At 43.5% G+C, this 18804-nt stretch overlaps 1 protein-coding gene across 2 annotated transcripts; it reads left to right on the top strand.

The window, feature by feature from the left end:
• The first annotated feature begins 1158 nt into the window (after positions 1–1158).
• LOC308480616 (alpha-1,3-mannosyl-glycoprotein 4-beta-N-acetylglucosaminyltransferase C-like) lies at positions 1159–6096 on the top strand. Of its 2 annotated transcripts, none has more exons than XM_081012375.1 (4): positions 1159–1348; positions 2055–2233; positions 3276–3414; positions 4765–6096. In XM_081012375.1, the coding sequence occupies exons 2-4, from the start codon at positions 2069–2071 to the stop codon at positions 5895–5897; spliced, it is 1437 nt and encodes a 478-aa protein (XP_080868501.1). In that variant the 5' UTR covers positions 1159–1348; positions 2055–2068; the 3' UTR covers positions 5898–6096. The 2 variants fall into 2 exon arrangements, with proteins under 2 accessions (XP_080868501.1, XP_080868500.1); XM_081012374.1 differs by having other exon boundaries at positions 1160–1348; positions 2001–2233.
• Positions 6097–18804: the final 12708 nt, after the last annotated feature.

Raw genomic sequence — 18804 nt, 5'->3', positions numbered from 1 at the left:
AAGTGCTGTTTCCTCTTCACATATCGAGGATTACAAGTGTATGTGTGTCTGCGGGTGTACACGAAATTCACTGTCGGAGCTGAAGTGACTGTATTGTACACATACAAGGTAGCAACAGCCAATCGTGATAAGCTGGGGGCCCTGTGGGTGAGTGGCTCTCATGTCCAAGAAACTGTCCATTTGCTTATCTGCGAACAGACCTTGTTCCATGCCTGCAACCACTTAGTTGAATCCCACCAACAGATGAATACAAGCACTTTCACATACTTGTCAACTGCCCTGGAAAAACCAGGACATCTCTTTTTTCTGTGAGAGCATGGTGGCCATTTAGGGCACGTTGCTCTCATGTGATTTGGGGCCAAATCATTCAGGGGGGAAAAAACATTTTTTCTGGGTCTGTGATCTCACATGGCACCCCAAAATGCATGCTTTTGGGCACTGTGCCCCAAAAAGCATTTTTCCGGGTCCTTGATCTCACATGGGTCACACGATTCACATGGGATTTTGGACCCAGAAGATGGTGTCCCACGTTTGGGCTGCAGAGCGTTGGAAGGTAAGCTTTCAGCCTTCACTATTATGTGCATATTGTGACAGGAATGAGGAACCTTTTTCAGACCAAGAGACACATTTGTTCCTGAGGAGCCTTCCTGGGCTGCCTGCCAGTGGTAGGTGGGACTAGAGGCAAAATTGGGCAGAGGAACAGATGAAACTCTTTTCATCATACAGCAATTGGCGCTCTCTCTCTCTCTCCCCTCACACCTCCATCCAGGTAAGGAAGAGTCTTTGCCAGAGCTCAGAGACAGAGCCCTGCCGCAGTCAGTGAGGGCTGTGGCCTGGGGAGACTCTGAAGGGCTGGCATTTGTTCCCTGGACCTGCAGTTATTCACCCCTGTATGGGGGGACGTCCATAGTTCAATAGAAGGCCCCGTGCTTTGCACGATACTGCAGAAATAGGAGTTCTAGAAGTGTGTGGGGGAAATAACGTTCCTGTTTAAAAAACAACTGGAATGCAGAAAATATTTGGACAACAGGTATCTCATATACCTGTCATAGATAAATTCATATGAGCTACCTTATCACGTGGTGTTGAGGTACACCAGTCCATCCAGCAGCAGTGGTGGGAGAGGATCGTAGGAGAAGGTTCTAGTTCTATTGATCGGCTGACAGGTTCTGTAGCAGTTGGAGGCTTCTGGGAAGAGAGAGAAGGAATTGCAGTTGGGCCCCACCAGACCAGACCATGAAGGATGCCACTGACCCAAAGCTTCATAAGGAGGAGAACAATTGTTTTACACCCTCTCTGTTCCTGCACAGTCATTGCTGCACAAGTACTTAGTGAGCTGAGTCACTTGGTAAGCCCTGTTGTGTTTCCTTAAAAGGACGAACATACCTTACTGTTTGTATAGGACAAACATATACTTTACTGTATAAAAAACATTAAGGGGAATTGTAGTCAGGGTGGGGGGAAGAGGCACTGGATACCAGCATGCGTGGGGGTAGCTGGCTAGTAGAGACTACTTCAGTTCTTCTCTGGTCTTCATAAAACTCAAGCCAGAAAAGAGCTCAGAGGGTTTTAATGCTCATCTCATATTTAAAGTAAGCAAGCTGAGTCACCGAGGTTCATATTCCAAGGCAAGGGATTAAGGAACTCAGCAACATCTCTATGCAAACCTGTTGACAGGAGTTCCTTTTGCTCCTCTGTAACCAATGTGGATGTTCTTTCCAGCAATCTGCAGCAACCCCAATGCAATGTTCTTACATAAGGTCTAAATTTGGCCTAAAATCCTGAGCAGACTTGCACTCCACACCCAAGGGAGAAGCTGATTTTGCAATGTTTCTAAATGATTAGCATTTTTTGTGATCATAATATCACTGTATACCCAGATTTAACAAAAAGGACTTTTGTATCATTTTACTTCTAAAAGATTTGCTCAGCGCAAACACCCATTTTTTTTTAAAAAAAGTGCATATATTAAAACAACATAATTTTCATTTTCATTTCAGAACCTTTTCTTGCTGTAGCAAGAGTATTAAGACTGGCCGTTTCCATTTAAACAGGCCCTTGGTGGGGAATGGCAATGGTGCACAGGAGCCTGAAGAAGTCGCTAGCCTGCTACTGGGGGAACTTTTCTAGGTTATGCTTTTTCTTAGGACTCTCCATTGTATTGTCTGCTATTATTTGGAAACAAAGCAAGGAGACATGCAATTGTCCCAAATGGGAAGAATCTGGATTAAAGGTAGGTAACAAAGAGTTGTCGGTAGGGTTTCCCCATGAGGTTATTTGCACTTCACACAACATTTATGCGATGACGCATCTCCAGAGGAGGTGAGGAAAAAGCCCCAAACAGCTTCAGCTGGATACTTATGGAAGCACCTTTCCCTGTACAGTGGTACCTCGGGTTACAGACGCTTCAGGTTACAGACTCTGCTGACCCAGAAATATTACCTCGGGTTAAGAACTTTGCTTCAGGATGAGAACAGAAATCAGCAGCAGGGGCCCCCATTAGCTAAAGTGGTACCTCAGGTTAAGAACAGTTTCAGGTTAAGAACAGACCTCCAGAACGAATTAAGTTCTTAACCTGAGGTACCACTGTACATTCTTGACAGAGAATTGAAATTTCTTGAAAGTATATTCAGTGCTCCATCAGTGGAAGTGGTGCATTATGTGGAGATGAGTAAGAAAGTCTTTCCCATGGTGACACCTGGTAATGGAACTCTGTGGACTCCTCCCCTCTTCCTGAGCGCTTGTCCTCAGCTGATATGCCAGGTTCAATGTGATATTATTGATTATCAAAGTCCTTGCATGCCACACATACTAGTTACCTGACAGTCTATTCCTTCCCAAGTCCTTGGACAATAAGCTAAGCCCTGTGGAAAGCTAATAGCTGTGTCTGCAATGTGCGTGTACATCAAATTACGGGATGCATTACTAGTTCTTCTGCATGGGCATCTATGGATTCAGCCCATTGTTCAGAACTATACCATTCATTTCTATATTTTATTATAGTGCTACCAGAGTGCATGGAGCTTTGCAATTTGCAAGAGAACATAACCCTGCCTTCGGGGGTTTAAAATCTAAAATACAAGACGGGGTAAAGCAGATGAAGGAATGCTGCATATTGAGCTTAGTTGCAGAATTTCTGATGAACGGGATATGCCATCTTCTAGGGTATAGAATTCTGCATAATAATATAACATAGGATTCACACAGTGATGGAGTTATGAGAAAGGAAGCCTCACAGCTGATATAAAAAACAGTCTACTGTTGTTATATTTAAGGATACAGATAGAATGGAGACAATCACCTCAGAAAATATTATATTGAAGAAGAATCCAGATTTCAGTGTAATGGAAAGTGCTACAGGTCTCTTACCTATTCAGTATAAATATCTCTTGGGATCACCTCCTTCAATAAAGAGTAAGTAACTATGAGGGGAATTGAAACCTTAATGGTTTGTGGAGGGAAATAATGTAAAAATAAATAACTCACCCACCATCTGCCTGGTAAAAAGGTAAAGGGACCCCTGACCATTAGGTCCAGTCGTGGACGACTCTGGGGTTGCGGCGCTCATCTCGCTTTACTGGCCAAGGGAGCCGGTGTACAGCTTCCGGGTCATGTGGCCAGCATGACTAAGCCGCTTCTGGCAAACCAGAGCAACGCACGGAAACACCATTTATGTTCCCACTGGAGCGGTACCTATTTATCTACTTGCACTTTGACGTGCTTTCGAACTGCTAGGTTGGCAGGAGCAGGGATCGAGCAATGGGAGCTCACCCTGTTGTGGGGATTCGAACCACCGACCTTCTGATCAGCAACCCCTAGGCTCTGTGGTCTAGACCACAGCGCCACCCGCATCCCTGCCTGGTAAGCCATCTATGCCTCATTATGATTTTCCTCGAGATCATTTTCTATGTCAATTTTTAACAAATGCATTTTAGAACAGCTGTTAGCCCTGAACACACTGTATATCGGGGGTGGCTAACCAGTGGTTCTCCAGATGCTGTTAGACTCCAACTCCCTTCAACCCCAGCCAGTGGTCAGGGATCTAAATGGTCAACAGGCCTTTAAGACATAGCTTGTGGTTACTGAAGTATGTTTTAGCAAAGTCAGCAGAAATAAGCCAATCATGCCCATGATCTCCCACGCTGAGTTTTCACCCCCAGAAACCACCTGTTTGCTTTGGAAAGAGGTAACCATGAGAAAGGCATGTGTTAATTGGTCAGGAGAGGATGAAACACAGGATCTTGGCATGCATCTTATGGACAGGAGGGCTGGTCTTGCACAGTTGCCAGAAGGCTGTGTCGTGAAGGAGTCTCTGCCATGAACTCCAAGGACACTACTGCTCATTTGCAGCAGCCCCAACTACACCCCCAGGACCAGCTTTTTGGGGAGGGGCAGTGGGGAAAAAGACAGCCAGGAAAGGAGTGTTGCACAAGCAGAATTCTACTCATGCTGCTGTAGATCGAGCTTACACTCTCACCCCCATATTCAGCGCTATTTTTCTAGAAAAAGAGGTGCTGGAACTCACAGTGAATGCCTCTCGTGTTCTCTTAGAATGGCAATGGTGCCCACCTAAGAGGTGCAGGAACTGAGTTCCAGTGAGTTCTAGCTGGGGAAAAAGCCCTGCCCATATTGCAGATGGGAAGCTGACATGAATAATAATAAAGCCACAAGATTGTGGTGATATTCAAATAACGCACCCGGTGCTCTGAACATACAAAATGCTGTATAAATGCTCAATATTCTTATAGTCTTTACTTGTTCTAGGATTCTTGACCATTGGAATCTCTTCTTTCCACAAAAAGAAGGAACACCTTTTACTGAAGACAATTGATTCCATTTTCAGTCACTGCCGCCAAGAAGAATTAAATCTGATCACCGTAGTTATATACCTAGCCAATAACGATTCTAAACTGAACGAGGAAAACGCCAAGGAGATGAAGGCTCAGTTTAGTGCGCATGTGAAGGCAGGAAGGCTGCTTGTTATACAAAGCTCTGTAGAAAGTTACCCTCCTGTGCACAATCTGAAAGTAGATCTCTGGGGCAAAAACATCAAATATAAATCCAAACAGAATGTAGATTATGCTTATTTAGTTAACTTTTGTGCCAATCTCTCTCAGTATTATTTGATGCTAGAGGATGACACTGCCTGTGCCACTGGTTTTGTGTCCATTATACAAAGCTATGTAAGAACGATGGAGGAATCCTGGACCACAATAGCATTTTCAAGGCTAGGCTACATAGGGAAGCTCTATCATAGCTCTGATCTCACCAAACTAGCTCGGTTTCTCTTGATGTTTTATGATGTTATTCCCGCGGACTGGCTCATGACATATTTTCATAAAACCAAAATGCAAGGAGAAACTATTTTCTATTGGCCTTCTCTCTTCCAGCACGTAGGGAGAATTTCTTCATTTCATGAGCTGGAAGTACAACACACAGATTCAGAGTTTTATGAAGACATTGGAAGTTTGGGCGATGCCCTTTCTGCTTCCTGTTTCACAAACATGCAAATATATGGAAATTACATACCGGCCAATGTGTGTCCCCCTGGAAGGGGTGTCTTTTGGGGTATGAATGTGACAGCAAAAAGCTACTTCACCATTGTTTTTGACAACCCAATTATTCCCCAGAAGATTCAGATTTACACAGGGTCAGCCGAACATAGCACAGACATTCTTCATAATGGTTTTGTAGAAAAGGGCAGGCTCAAAGTCCACTTAAATGAACGTCAAACATGCCTATCCTTCATACCAATTGGGGATTTTAAGTCTGGATTTTTTGAAATGGAAGATCAGACTAATAAAGGTGACATTGAATGCCTTCGAATAAAAGCTACAGCTCCACAAAAGCACTGGCTGAGGATAAGGAGAATTAGTATTTGGGTGAAGAAGAGTTAATTTCACATTCTGTTATTTAGTGTTCACCACTGCAGAAAGGGATAATGAATCTTGCTAACGATAATTATATAAATCAACATTTCACCTTCTGTAATGGATGGCCCCTTTGTTTCTCTTTAAAATAAAACAAAACAAAATGGTTGAATAGAAAGCAAAAAGCAACACCTTACATAATAAATTAACATTTTCCCACCAAGCACTTATGTCTGTGAGTGCTTTTTTACATATGTGGCTTCTTTGTGAAATTCCTTGTCTATGATGTATGCACATCATAGAAATTATCCAAAGACAAGAAACTGGACCAAATGATTAAAGGACTTTTATAAGATCAGTTTCACTGAAGCTCTGAATTAAAAATGTATGGGAAATTCTCAGGATTTGCTTTTGCTTTTTAATAACTGTAGTGGGAGTTCTGAACGTGCATTACTGGCAAAGACTAAGGCTGCCTTCATAGTGCAGCAGAGTGTGGAACATGTGACTCTACAGGTGTTGGACTATGACTTCCAGCATCCCTCACTACTGCCCTTGCTGACTGGGGCCTGACAGAGTTGGAGTCCTACACCCCTGCAATACACACTTATCTGTGAGAAAGTCTCACAGAACTCAATGGGCCTTACTTCTGACTAGACATGGGCAGGATTGCACTTGTATTCCCTGAAGAAGGCTGCAGCGAAAGATTATTATGATTTCAGGGGTTGTTGTTTTTTGGCTACAGATCTCTGTCTTAACCTTTCTTTAATAGCATACTATTGGGGTTCCACAATTTCTGTGTGCAGATTTTGTTTGTGAAGAGCAAGCAGGAAATCCTTACACACAGAGCAAAACTATGTGATCTGCAGCCACCCTCCAAACTCCAGTGGTGCAGAGTGGAAGGTCAGAACGTTAAGAACTGCACTGGCCCATCTTGTCTAGTTTCCAGCTCCCAGCAGCAACCAGCCACATGTTTCTGTGTCGATCACAACTGGTGCCATGGCTAGGTCCAAACTACGAGGCTGAGATCCAGAGCCCCTGTAATCTGCCCCACCACCACCACCTCAAACAACCCCAGAGAGGCAGCAGTAGCAGTAACAATGGCAGAAGTTTGTGTGCTCAGAACCAAAGGAGGAAAAAACCTATGCCCCTCAATACCAGAATAAAGTTCTAACAGGAAGTCCACAGCTGTCTTGGTGTGCAGGAAGTCCTTGGAGTCAAGAGTCAGAAAGACAAACCAGTTCACCCTCAAGCACCAGTGTCTTTCTGGTGCCCCATTCCTCCTCACCCTCTCCCTCTGAAAATCCCCCCCCCTTCCCCAGATTTTCTCCTCACAATAAATAAATCCCACCGGCTTTGCTCAGTGCCTTAGTGACTCTGGTCTGCATGGAACTCAGGGCTTCCTTCTGTGGCTATGGAAGGGGGTCAGTTACATCACCGTCGCAATGGTGGTACCAAGCTAGAGAACAGCAGCAACAAGCTGGTGATGGTAGCAGCCTTAGTCCCTTGCTCAGAATGCTCTCAGTTGTGGCATCCCCTCTGAGCATGGTACCCAGCCATGCTCATGACAGTGTGGGTGAGCATGTGATATGCAGAAACCACAGAATGAAAGATGCCTTGTACTCAACCCTAGTTTCCCCATTCTCCAATTTTGGATTTTCCTCTTAACACACACGCACTCATTTTTCCCCTCCACTATGAGCCACTAGAGGGCAGCAAGTCTACATCGGTTGCCTTTCCCCAATTGACCTCTTCCCCCTACCCTTTTACTGTAAGAGTTGCATCCTGGGATAACTTAATTTTTTATGTGGCATTCAAAACTATTAACTATAATACAAAGTTGACAAAAATGGGGGGCAGGGGATGAATTATACTCAATATGCTTGGTAGAACGAACTTGTTCACTCTCAAGTGTCATATTTTGGATGATGACATGCCAGACAAATCCCTGACAGGATATTTATTAGCAGTCCTAGGAAGAATATTAGAGGAACTAACCTAACAGCCTGGTATGAAAGGATTGGCAGATCCCCTAGTGGAGACGACTTGCAGGTAAACCAAGAATATGTAGGGGGGGGTGAGGGGGACCACAAGATCCATTTGTGTGAGATTGATGGAGTTTTATTTTTAATATAAATATTTCAGAGAACAAAAGGGGAGCCCCTCTTTTTTAAAATTCAGCTATTGACTACCCTGAATTTGTTGGAAAGACTTTTGCAAGGTCTGCACATGGGTACCTCTTCGTTTCTTCTGTTTTATGGGTTATGTACTGCTGTTCTGAATTGATGCTTTTGAATTATGGTGCTGGAGGAGACTCTTGAGAGTCCCATGGACTGCAAGAAGATCAGACCTATCCATTCTGAAGGAAATCAGTCCTGTGTGCTCACTGGAAGGACAGATCCTGAAGCTGAGGCTCCAATACTTTGGCCACCTCATGAGAAGAGAAGGCTCCCTGGAAAAGACCCTGATGTTGGGAAAGATGGAGGGCACAAGGAGAAGGGGATGATAGAGGACAAGATGGTTGGATAGTATTCTCGAAGCTACCAGCGTGAGTCTGACCAAACTGCGGGAGGCAGTGGAAGACAGGAGTGCCTGGCATGCTCTGGTCCATGGGGTCATGATGAGTCGGACACGACTAAACGACTAAACAACAACTGCTGTTCTCTTTTTTTAATGTCCTGAGTGGAAATGCTCTCATGTAACCTATGAAAATAAAAAGGGTTGGTTATTTTTAACAAACAAACAAAACAAAACTAGTATATTATTGAAGCTTCTAAGATACTAAAACACAAAACAGATGGTAATAGATGGATTTTTGACAATGCAGATAGTAAGGGAAATTTGGAATCCACAGACCTGCCAAGCCAGCAGCTTCTTGAATCAAATTTGCCAACTAGTAGCTTTTAAAAGAGCATGACTTTGTGGCAACCAGCCTGTTCCTCAACTTCCCCTTCAGCACTGAGCTCTGGCTCCTACTTTCCAGCCTTCAAGCTGCTCCTTTGATGTTCCTGGTAAAGAGCTCTGATGAAGGGAAGCGCATGGCGCACGTATCATCATCATCATCGTCACCATCATCATCATCATCATCATTAATTTGCCAATGGCCTTCTAAACCACTGTCTCTAGGCGATTTACATATGAGATAATTAAAAACAGCTAGAAACACTGCAACAACTTTAAAACAAGAGAAAAGCCTCTCATCTACTCTCAAGCTCAGTAAGTGCTGCAAACCTACTCTTTATATTTGCTGCAGCAGCAGCCTGAACCCCAGCCTTTGTCAGGGTTCAATCTGACCCATTTTCTCCTTGTATAAGAACAAGAACGAAGGAGGTTCCCAGCCCGCTCACAGATGCTTATAATATTAGTGGAAACAGTTGGTGACCGCCTTCAATTTTAACCTGAAGATTGCCATTTGTCCAGTTTTAATTTTAATTTGTTTGAATTAATTTTGGGCTGTATCTTAATTTATTGATCACTTGTTTTTATGCATTGTCTTACTTGTATAATGTTAGCCACTCTGAGGCCGGCTTTGGCCGGGGAGGGCGGGATATAAATAAAATTTATTATTATTATTATTATTATTATTATTATTATTACTATTATTCCTTACTAAAAGAAAAGGGCAAGGGGCACCTGCAACAGTGGGGCAATGCGGACTCCTCCCTCCAACACTCAGTCAGCATTCAGTGGCCACCGACGTGACTTGGTCCTCACTGGTCTGCTTTAATGAGATTCCCCCTCAGACCATGCGGGCCTATGATCCCTGAGAAGTCATCCCAGAGGTCATTGAGAGCCTCTCCGTTTCCAAAGTCGGGGGTCCAGCCTTAGAAAGGGTGGGTGTGTTTGGCGTAGGCTTGGGGAAGGCATCAATTCAAAGGATCCATACCCTTCCCAGTAGTACCATTAGGAGAAAACTATGCCAGCCCAGGAGCTGGCATAATTTGTTTTTCATTTGTAAAAGAAAAATGAATGGGAAAGGATGGAGGTGTGCAAGAGAGTTGCTCCACCCTTCTGATTGTTGTCACGAGACTGTTTGACCGCCTTCAGGTCCCCCTTCCCCACCTTAGAATTGCAAACTTGAAAGGTGGGATTGCTAAAGTTGTTTTGTATCTTTTCAAACTTGGGGCTTCCCTGAGCCTGTCGATATCCTGTGCCAGAAAGTGCTGTTTTAATTACGGAAGGACTGGCGCTGAGAGAATTGAGATCCCTGTTTGTCCAGGTGTGCTAAAGATTGGTACAATTCACAAATGATGGGGTGAGATGCCTTGGAAGGATTGGGGGCTTTTGCAAGATCTCTACAAGGCAGGAACAAGTCAAAGCAGAACCCCCTGAGCACCCTGTGGCTTCTGACTCAGGCATTAAAAAGAGATAGAAATGATAAAGGTCTCTGAAAAGTGAAATGATGTCTCGAAGCTTAACCTTTAAGGCTGTGGTGTGGAGAAAGTGGGAGAGGCAGCGGCTTCACAAAATCAAAACATCTAGAAAAAGGCCCAGATCAGGAGGGTGGAGGCAACTGATAGGTCTAATTTGCTATCAAAGGGAGCTGCACCAGTGCTCACCAATCCCATGGCTTGGGATGCAGATGCTATTCCGCAAGGGCAAAGCATTTGTCTTCTCAAAGTTCAAGGGCAGAGTGGGGAAGGAGATTTCAGTGGGACAGCTCCTTTGTGACTAACACATCAAGCTTGTAGGAAGCTAGCAGAACAGCTCGTGGACCTTTTTGTCTGCAGTTTAGCTGGTTTCTTACCTAAGGGTATTTCTCTTGTGTGTGTGGTGCTCTCCTACAAAGTATCCACAAAATAACAGGAAAGATTAAGTGATTTTATTTTTAGCCACTCCAGAAATGTAAAGCCTGTTCTTGCAAGAAAACCACCTTCTGAAATTTGACAAAACTTATTTCATCAGAAGGGGCAATTTTACCTGCAAATTCTACAAAAAAGAGTTAGCGATGGTTCCTTTCAGGTGTATGTGCACGCACAGGTAGACCTATATCTCTGTAGTTTGGCAGGCTTTATCCAATCATGAGTGGCTATCATGCCTGCAAATTTCATCAACTTCTTTCAAAAAGGGTGGGGTCTTTTGTTTAAAATTTTACAATAGTGAATGTGGAGATGTTAAACAAAGCCGATTCAGTCAGATGTGTCAAGCTGGGCGACGTACAAAGAAGCTTGGATGGAGGTGAGCTATTTTACAAAGCACCTATTCTGGATCCAAGCCAAATATTGCGGTCGGTGTTACCTATTAATTTAAAATCTTTGTCAGCTGGAACCTCCAAATTTATTAAGAACTGGTTCCCACACTATATATTGGTATGCATTATTTCTTTAGGGAAATAAAACATTTCATTGATGAAGCACACCAATGAGCCATCTAGTCCAATATCCAGCCTCCAACAGTGGTCAGCCATATTTTTGGGGCGTCTCACTGGCACACTATAACATAACAGCCATATTTTTCTCCCTGTCCCCTTCTCCCTAGCTCATCTTCCTCAAAAGATCTGAATACAACCAACTGATCATTCTACTAATACTAATTCCAAATAAATGGGATAGTGAGATTTATTCTAGGTGGTACAGGAATGGTCAGGTGTACAGTGGTATCTCAGGTTACATACGCTTCAGGTTACATACACTTCAGGTTACAGACTCCGCTAACCCAGAAATAGTACCTTGGGTTAAGAACTTTGCTTCAGGATGAGAACAGAAATTGTGCTCCAGCGGCGCAGCAGCAGCAGGAGGCCCCATTAGCTAAAGTGGTGCTTCAGGTTAAGAACAGTTTCAGGTTAAGAACGGACCTCTGGAATGAATTAAGTACTTAACCTGAGGTATATGTGTATATATGCTTAAGTATATATGTGAGGTATACACCATATATATATGAGGTATATGAGGTATATACCACTGTATATGTGTAGGGTTTCATTGATACTGAATAGCCATCTTTGACACAACTTTGACACAACTCATTTCACGGCAGTAGCTGTCAATCACAAACAGTGGGGCATTTAGGAGAGTCAGAGAGGGCTTGTTACCTCAGTGCTCTATATCAACCAACCCAGAGGTACATGACTATGTGCATGGCGCAAGAGCAATTTGTCAGAAACGTAGCTTGCCTCAACCCAGCAGCAGAACGGCTGAACTTTGACTCAAGACGTGCATTTCCGTTTTATTGTCATATCATTTGGAGTCAGGGAGAAACACTTGTTCTCCAGCCCCTGGGTGGGTGGGGATTGAACTTTCAAAGCATCTACATTTATGTTACATCCTACATGCTCTTTATCTGTGAGGAGGATATGTTTATACCAGTACTGTGCCCCCATTGCTTTGAAAATGTATCCTTTTAATACAGGAACAGAAGGTCTAAATTAAAAGCAAAGTGTCTCTTGCTGAATGCCAGAGGCTCTGGAAAATGTGCATTCAGCAATTTATAAAATTATCTCCCTTCAAAAGAAATTTCCAGCCCCGGCTGAAAAGGAAGAGACAGCCAAGTAATGCTAATGGGAGTCTGCTTAAGTGCTTGCCACTCCTGCATGCATAAATGTGCAGTTCAGCTTCCTCACTCAGGCGTTGTCTTCCTTCCTTAGTTTTCTCACAGGGATCCAAAGCCTTGTTTCAAATACACCAGGTTTCCTGTCAACCAGATCAGGCATACAGCCCTAATGGTTTGATCCCATGAACCTCTGCTTAGACATTGACTCACAGGTTCAACACTGTCCCAGTGTAAGAGAGCAACTGGCATCCCCATTTCGGCCCAGGGCCCAGATATAGGCCAAAAATTGGCATGGCAGCTCTCTTCTCCCCCCCCCCCATACGACACAGCTAAGGGTAAGAGTTGGGCACAGGGAATAGATGGATGCAGGCCATAGCTTTGGTGCTGAGGACATCTTCGCATGGCCCATTCCCTAGATGTAAAGGAATGTTAAAGTGAAACAAAGCAGACTAGGTAAAGGGACCCCTGACCATTAGGTCCAGTCGTGATCGACTCTGGGGTTGCGGCGCTCATCTTGCTTTATTGGCCGAGGGAGCCGGCGTACAGCTTCTGGGTCATGTGGCCAGCATGACTAAGCCGCTTCTGGCGAACCAGAGCAGTGCATGGAAACGCTGTTCGCCTTCCTGCCGGACGGTACCTATTTATCTACTTGCACTTTGATGTGCTTTCGAACTGCTAGGTTGGCAGGAGCAGGGACAGATCAACGGGAGCTCACCCCCTCGCGGGGATTCGAACTGCCGACCTTCTGATCAGCAAGTCCTAGGCTCTGTGGTTTAACCCACAGCGCCACCCGCGTCCCTAGATGGATGCAGGCCATAGCCTTGGCGCTGAGGACATCTTCGCATGGCCCATTCCCTAGATGTAAAGGAATGTTAAAGTGAAACAAAGCAGACTACCTCAACCCTATTAGCAAACCGGGATACAGGGTTCAGAAGACCATTGTTTGCACTGGCGCAACAAAAAAACAAGTCAAATGATTAGATTTTCCCCTTCAAATGCACCAGGAAATACATGGTGAACTTGCTGTGGAAAGACATGCATTGATCCTTTCTATAACATGTAAGGATGGTAGGCAGATGCTGTTGGAAGTCATCTCCGATCATCCATGACCACTGGGAGATGGTGTCCAGCAACATCTGAATAGCCACAGGCTGCCCATCTCTGCCTTAGACATTCTGTCCACCTTTTTCACAGCCAGTGCACACTTAAAATTTCCCTTGCTTTGACATGGAAATATGTATTTCTCTTTCCCCACCCTTGGTGGGAAATCCAATTAATGTATCCTCTTTTTCCAAGCAATTAAAACACAGCGATCATCCTTCCGTAAATATTTCTATTAATTACTAGGCAGAGAAAAGGTCTGAGGAACCTAAGCTGGTTCTGCTTCTTTGATCTACTCTCTTGGTGGCGGTTCTCTGCCTTTCCATGATTCACTAAGCCTTCTGGCAAACAGTTTGCAAGAGTGTGTAGCTCTTCTCGCTGCTACAATTTTGCGCTCTCATTCTTTGCGGCTACCTCTGTCGTCATCCAGTCTGCCGGTCCTGGAGCTTGAGTTCCAAGTCTGCTTGGAAAGCAGAGAAGCAACTCTCCCCCATGGCGGACTCTGTGACGCAAATCCAAGGCAACAGAAGAACAGGCCTTTTCTGCGGTGGCTCCTCATTTTTGGAATGCTCTCCTCAGGGAGGCTCGCCTGGTGCCTTCATTACATATCTTTAGGCATCAGGTGAAAAGATTTCTCTACATGCAGGCCTTTGGCTGATCAAACCTTTTAAATGTCTTTGTGGGAGGGGGTTATTGGTGTGCCTTTGCTTTCGTCTGCATTTTGTGTTCACATTTTGTATTTTTGTTGTGAACTTCCCTGTAATCTTTGGCTGAAGGGCAGTATGCAGATTTTAACACCAACAAACCATGGAAAAGTCAAGCAGGTGGAGGCCTTGTTGAATGCCACCCTCTTGCTCACCGGGGGAAAGGCGTACAAGGATGGAGATATTTCACAGGTGCTCTAGAGATGTTAACTCAGGAGTATGGTGGCACCAAGACTAGGGACCAGGAGGATGCAGAAATCAAGAAGTTAAGGGATGAAAGAGGAAGGCCAGGAGGGGGCAAAAATAAAGAAGCTAAATGGTGGAAAATAAAGGGTGTTTATTCCTTGGTATTGGGCACAGAATTATAGCCTGAGAGAGTCAATGACTGCTATCACACCAAACCACTTAACACAGATGCATAGGTGAAGCTTTTTTGAATATTACAAGATATAGCCTCTTAATTGTCATGAAATATTGTTAACAATCAGAATCTCAATTTCCTTCCAACTCCTCACCAGAAGGCATACACACATATATAGCACATAGCTAATAACGGAAGAATAAGTCTTGTGAATATATTATTAGATGTGAATTCCTCCAAGGGGAGAGAGCCTTGAAAACTGTGCCATATAGCTCAAAGCAACAGCAGCCCCAGCTGAACCCTATGGCAAGGGCCCAAAAATCTATGCAATTGAAACCTTTAGTCATGAAAGAGCAATTGTTTATGAAATTTTCAATAAAGCCATTGTTGCAAATGCTGGCTGTGATAAATTAATGATCCCCAGCACCCCTTCCAGCTAGATTCAGACTTCCCTCCTCATGTTTTCCTCTCTTGTTTGATTTGTTTTGTTTTGTATAGCTAGCAGAAGGGAAACCGAATTTTCACCTTCTGAAACTATTCACATTCATTCATGTTCCAATTTGGAATAATGTGCTGAAGGTTGCAGTGTGTTGTCTAATAATATGTAATTATTCATTCACAGTAACACACACTGTGATGCTGTGTGCTGCACAACGGACCATGGCCTTGCTTAATGTATCCTATTTGACAGAGAAACCAGATTTGCCTCACCCATCATGAAATCCATCTGTAAAACTGCAACAGAAAACTGGCCTGATACTCCTGACCTGACCTGTGTTCCATCCTGATGAGACAAGTCCAGCAGCAGCAGCAGCAGCTGCTCACAGAATGAGGGGCAAATGATTCTTGCCAATTCCCCCTTCCCCTTGCACAAATTTTCAGGATGTCCCAGAACAGCCTCCAACTCTTTACAGTAGATTTTTAGGGCACTGCAGAAACAGATTTGGGGAACTCTGTCCACAGAATCTCATCATCCAATCTTCCCAGTCTCATTTTCCGGTGTATATTCAATTCACAAAATATGAGTGATTATGATGTACAGTTGCTGAAAGCCCAGCAAAAGTCTGGTCAGTTCAACCATATTCATATGTATGTCAGTTGTAATCATGTTCACAAACGTCAATATATTTTCTATCATGGATAAATTTCTTTTTATATCCACAAAGAACGTAGATTTCTAGGAAACCTAATTCTGTTCACAAATGGGAACTGAACTGTATTGTACTGGTGTAGCATACATCCTGTGATTTTCAAGCTTTAGCAAACATTCAAGAAATTACACCGATCTTGCATGCAGTTGTTATCTCAGCAAACACACACACACCCGCCACACACCTGCACTTCAGTCTTTCTCTAGTTTCTGGATGCAGCAGAACATCAACTGGATATATGGATAACCATGTCACCCTGCAGGCCTGAAACACCTTGTAAGTTATCTTACAACAAGTATCTGTGAACTTACAACCAATTTCAGGATTGCTCTCCTTCCTGCTGCCTTGGATTTGGACAATTAGGCTTTTTATTCTCTGTCTTTCAGAGCTGTACTAGCTCTTCCCCCACCCCCCAAAATAAGCTACAGTCTGTAAGCTTGTGATCCCGTGCAAGTTGGAGGTGTGTGCCAAAAGCTATGCCAAGGTTGATATTGAGCCTCAGTTGCTGAAGCAATTATACCTGGGATATGAAGTTGCTGTATTATGTTGCCTGTCTGAAAAGAACCTTTGGATTTTTAGCTTCCAACAATTGAGCCTTTGGGCTGCATCCAAGCCCAGCTGAGGTCAACAAGGAGGATGCAGACAATAAGAGAACATATGCAGACGTACATATATGAGAAATCAGTATTAACACTTCACAACTGTTGCATTCTCCTATGCTTGAAACTTGGAGGGGCAGGAAGGTACCACCTGCAGGAATTTAATATAGAAAATGCTGACAGCACATTAGGCTGCAAGAGTATCATGCCATGCAGAAGCAACCTCTGGCAACATGCCCTCTGAGGCTGAGAATATTAGCTTTCCTTTTCTTTCTTCGCTCTTCCTAATTCTTCTAGCTTTGGCTGGTATCCAAGAGTGTTGTGGCCTGTCCTGAATTCTACACGCAATATACCTGTTCAATGAATGAGCACTATTAATGGTGGGTGATGGCCTGAGAAACCCCAATTCTGGGTTGCTTTACTTTGAAATCCAGGAACTGCAGGCAGTAAAAAGTATAATGAACTGAATTTTTTTGAAATGGTCCATTATTGAACCAAAAACTTACTTTATGCATAATGTGGATGTGCATTTCTTTTGGAGTCAATGAAAAAATTGAACTGAATTGGACCCAACCAATTCAATTTTCATTGGTCCTGAAACACACGCAGAGATGGAATGTATGGGCCAGTCACAGGGCTCTCATTCATACTTACCTATTCCTCGTTTCATTCAAGAGTAGGAGGAGTTCACTTTACTCCACTGGTGGTCTGTGGCATAACCATTATTATTCTTGTGTTTCTATTGCTTCTTGATTTCTTATATTGTGTTTCATCATATTACAATTTTAATTTCATAGAATTTCAAGTTGTAATTACAATAAAACACAATGTAATGAAAGCAGCAATAAATTACAATTAAAAACCATACAGACAAGTCCAAGTATTAATTTGAGGGCACTGCTTTTTCAGGTATTCACTATATTTTCCCCATTCTTTTTGAAATTTTTCTTTGGATTGGTCTCTAATTGCCTCCGTCAGTTTAGCCAATTCTAAATAATCAAATAACTTATCTTGCCATTCTTTTTTCACTGGGATTGTTTCATTTTTCCAATTTTTGGCAATTAGAATTCTTGCTGTCACATAAAGAAAAATTCTCCTATTTTCCTTTGCAATATCTAGCTCTAATATACCCAGTAAAAAAGCTTCTTCTTTTGTGAATTTGGGCCAAAGTAAAAAGAAACTAAGAAAACTAAGAAAAAGCTCAACAACTTTTCTGTCCGGATTTTCACAGTTTGAAATATGGCAAAGGAGCATGACAAAGCAAGGTGACAAATTTGAAGAATGACAGATTCAAACCAGGACTGCAAAAGGTGGCTTTAATTCAGTGTTGTTTCCCGTCTCATCTTTACCTGTCGTAAAGGTGACAGGTGGCGGCCATGGCTTGGCCGAAACAACCTTGTGAGCCAAATGTGGAGGGAGGCCTGGTGGTCAATGAGGTTTGTGGGACCAAGACTGTCCACTTCTACACTATTCAAAATAGGGCTCTCCACTTGTTTGGTTATCTGGATGCCTGGGTTTGCCCTCCAGATAAGTCAAACAAAACTGGTTTGCATCACATGGTGCATGTGTGTGTGAAGCAATTATTTTAAAAAGTGAAAGTGAATTGCAAAAGCTAGCATCTGCAGAGAATTATGACATAATGCTAGTGCGACTTCTCCATGTTGCCAGAGCAGCCAATAGTTATCAACCTGATTAGCTAAACTTGTACCTTCCAGCTCTTTGAAAAGAAACTCTTTCCCAGTTGCAAAGTATAGAACAAAGCCCAAGTGGGGGAAATGTCTCATTGTGCTCTTCCACACAGCTATGGACTGAGAACTTAGTGTTTCATTATTTGCATCCCAACGAAGAGTGGCAGATTTCCTGAGGCAACCTGGGTTGGTCGTTCTCTTTTATGCTTTCAGGAACAAATAGGTGTGAGAGAAACAAAACATCTGCGAGAGAATATGGATGGTCAAGTAGCCTCTTCCCTATTCATGCCTCTCAAATCCCAGGCAGGTTCTTGAAGAGCCTGCTGCGGATCCTGATTAATGGCCTTATTGTGCCTTCAGCTGCACCGCTGCTTGTCTCGCCATAAGGAAAACAACAAGTGCAAAGCGTCCACGGCAAAGCCTCATAAAATAAGATTAACAGGAGCCCAGGGAGGGACGCAGAACAAATGGTGCTGCTGTTCAGGAAAGGAACAAAGAGCAGCTTCATTTCAAAGGTTTCAGCTGCAGCTCACCTTGGCTCAGCTGCCATCGGCAGCATTCTATTTCCTGCAAACAAACTGGATATTAATAAGAAAACTGCACACTTAAAAACCCTTACTTGTTTGCTTGCAGGTGATCATATTCAGCACTGAAAGGAGGGTTTTTAATAACGTTTAAGAAACCAGGCCACAGACTGGTAATAAGGTATGGACTCAATGATTTCAGTGGGACTCAGCAGCAGAATCCTATGCACATCTACTCAGAAGTAAATCCTACAGAGTTCGGTAAGACTTGCTTCCAGGCCGGTGTGTATTCATATGCAGCAGGTGGGGAGGAGAATCCT

The sequence above is a fragment of the Podarcis pityusensis genome (assembly GCF_964106645.2).
Source record: "Podarcis pityusensis genome assembly, chromosome: 1".
Classification (NCBI taxonomy): domain Eukaryota; kingdom Metazoa; phylum Chordata; class Lepidosauria; order Squamata; family Lacertidae; genus Podarcis; species Podarcis pityusensis.
The sequence above is the reverse complement of the archived record's forward strand: the minus strand, read 5'-3'. Positions and strand labels throughout refer to the sequence as shown.

What these genes read in the sequence shown, in the direction of transcription:
- LOC308480616 (XM_081012375.1), top strand. Translation starts at nt 2,069, where the DNA reads ATGGCAATGGTGCACAGGAGCCTGAAGAAGTCGCTAGCCTGCTACTGG. An exon ending in GGGAAGAATCTGGATTAAAG is followed by an intron (nt 2,234 to 3,275) that starts GTAGGTAACAAA and finishes GTTATATTTAAG; the next exon opens with GATACAGATAGAATGGAGAC. An exon ending in ATCACCTCCTTCAATAAAGA is followed by an intron (nt 3,415 to 4,764) that starts GTAAGTAACTAT and finishes TACTTGTTCTAG; the next exon opens with GATTCTTGACCATTGGAATC.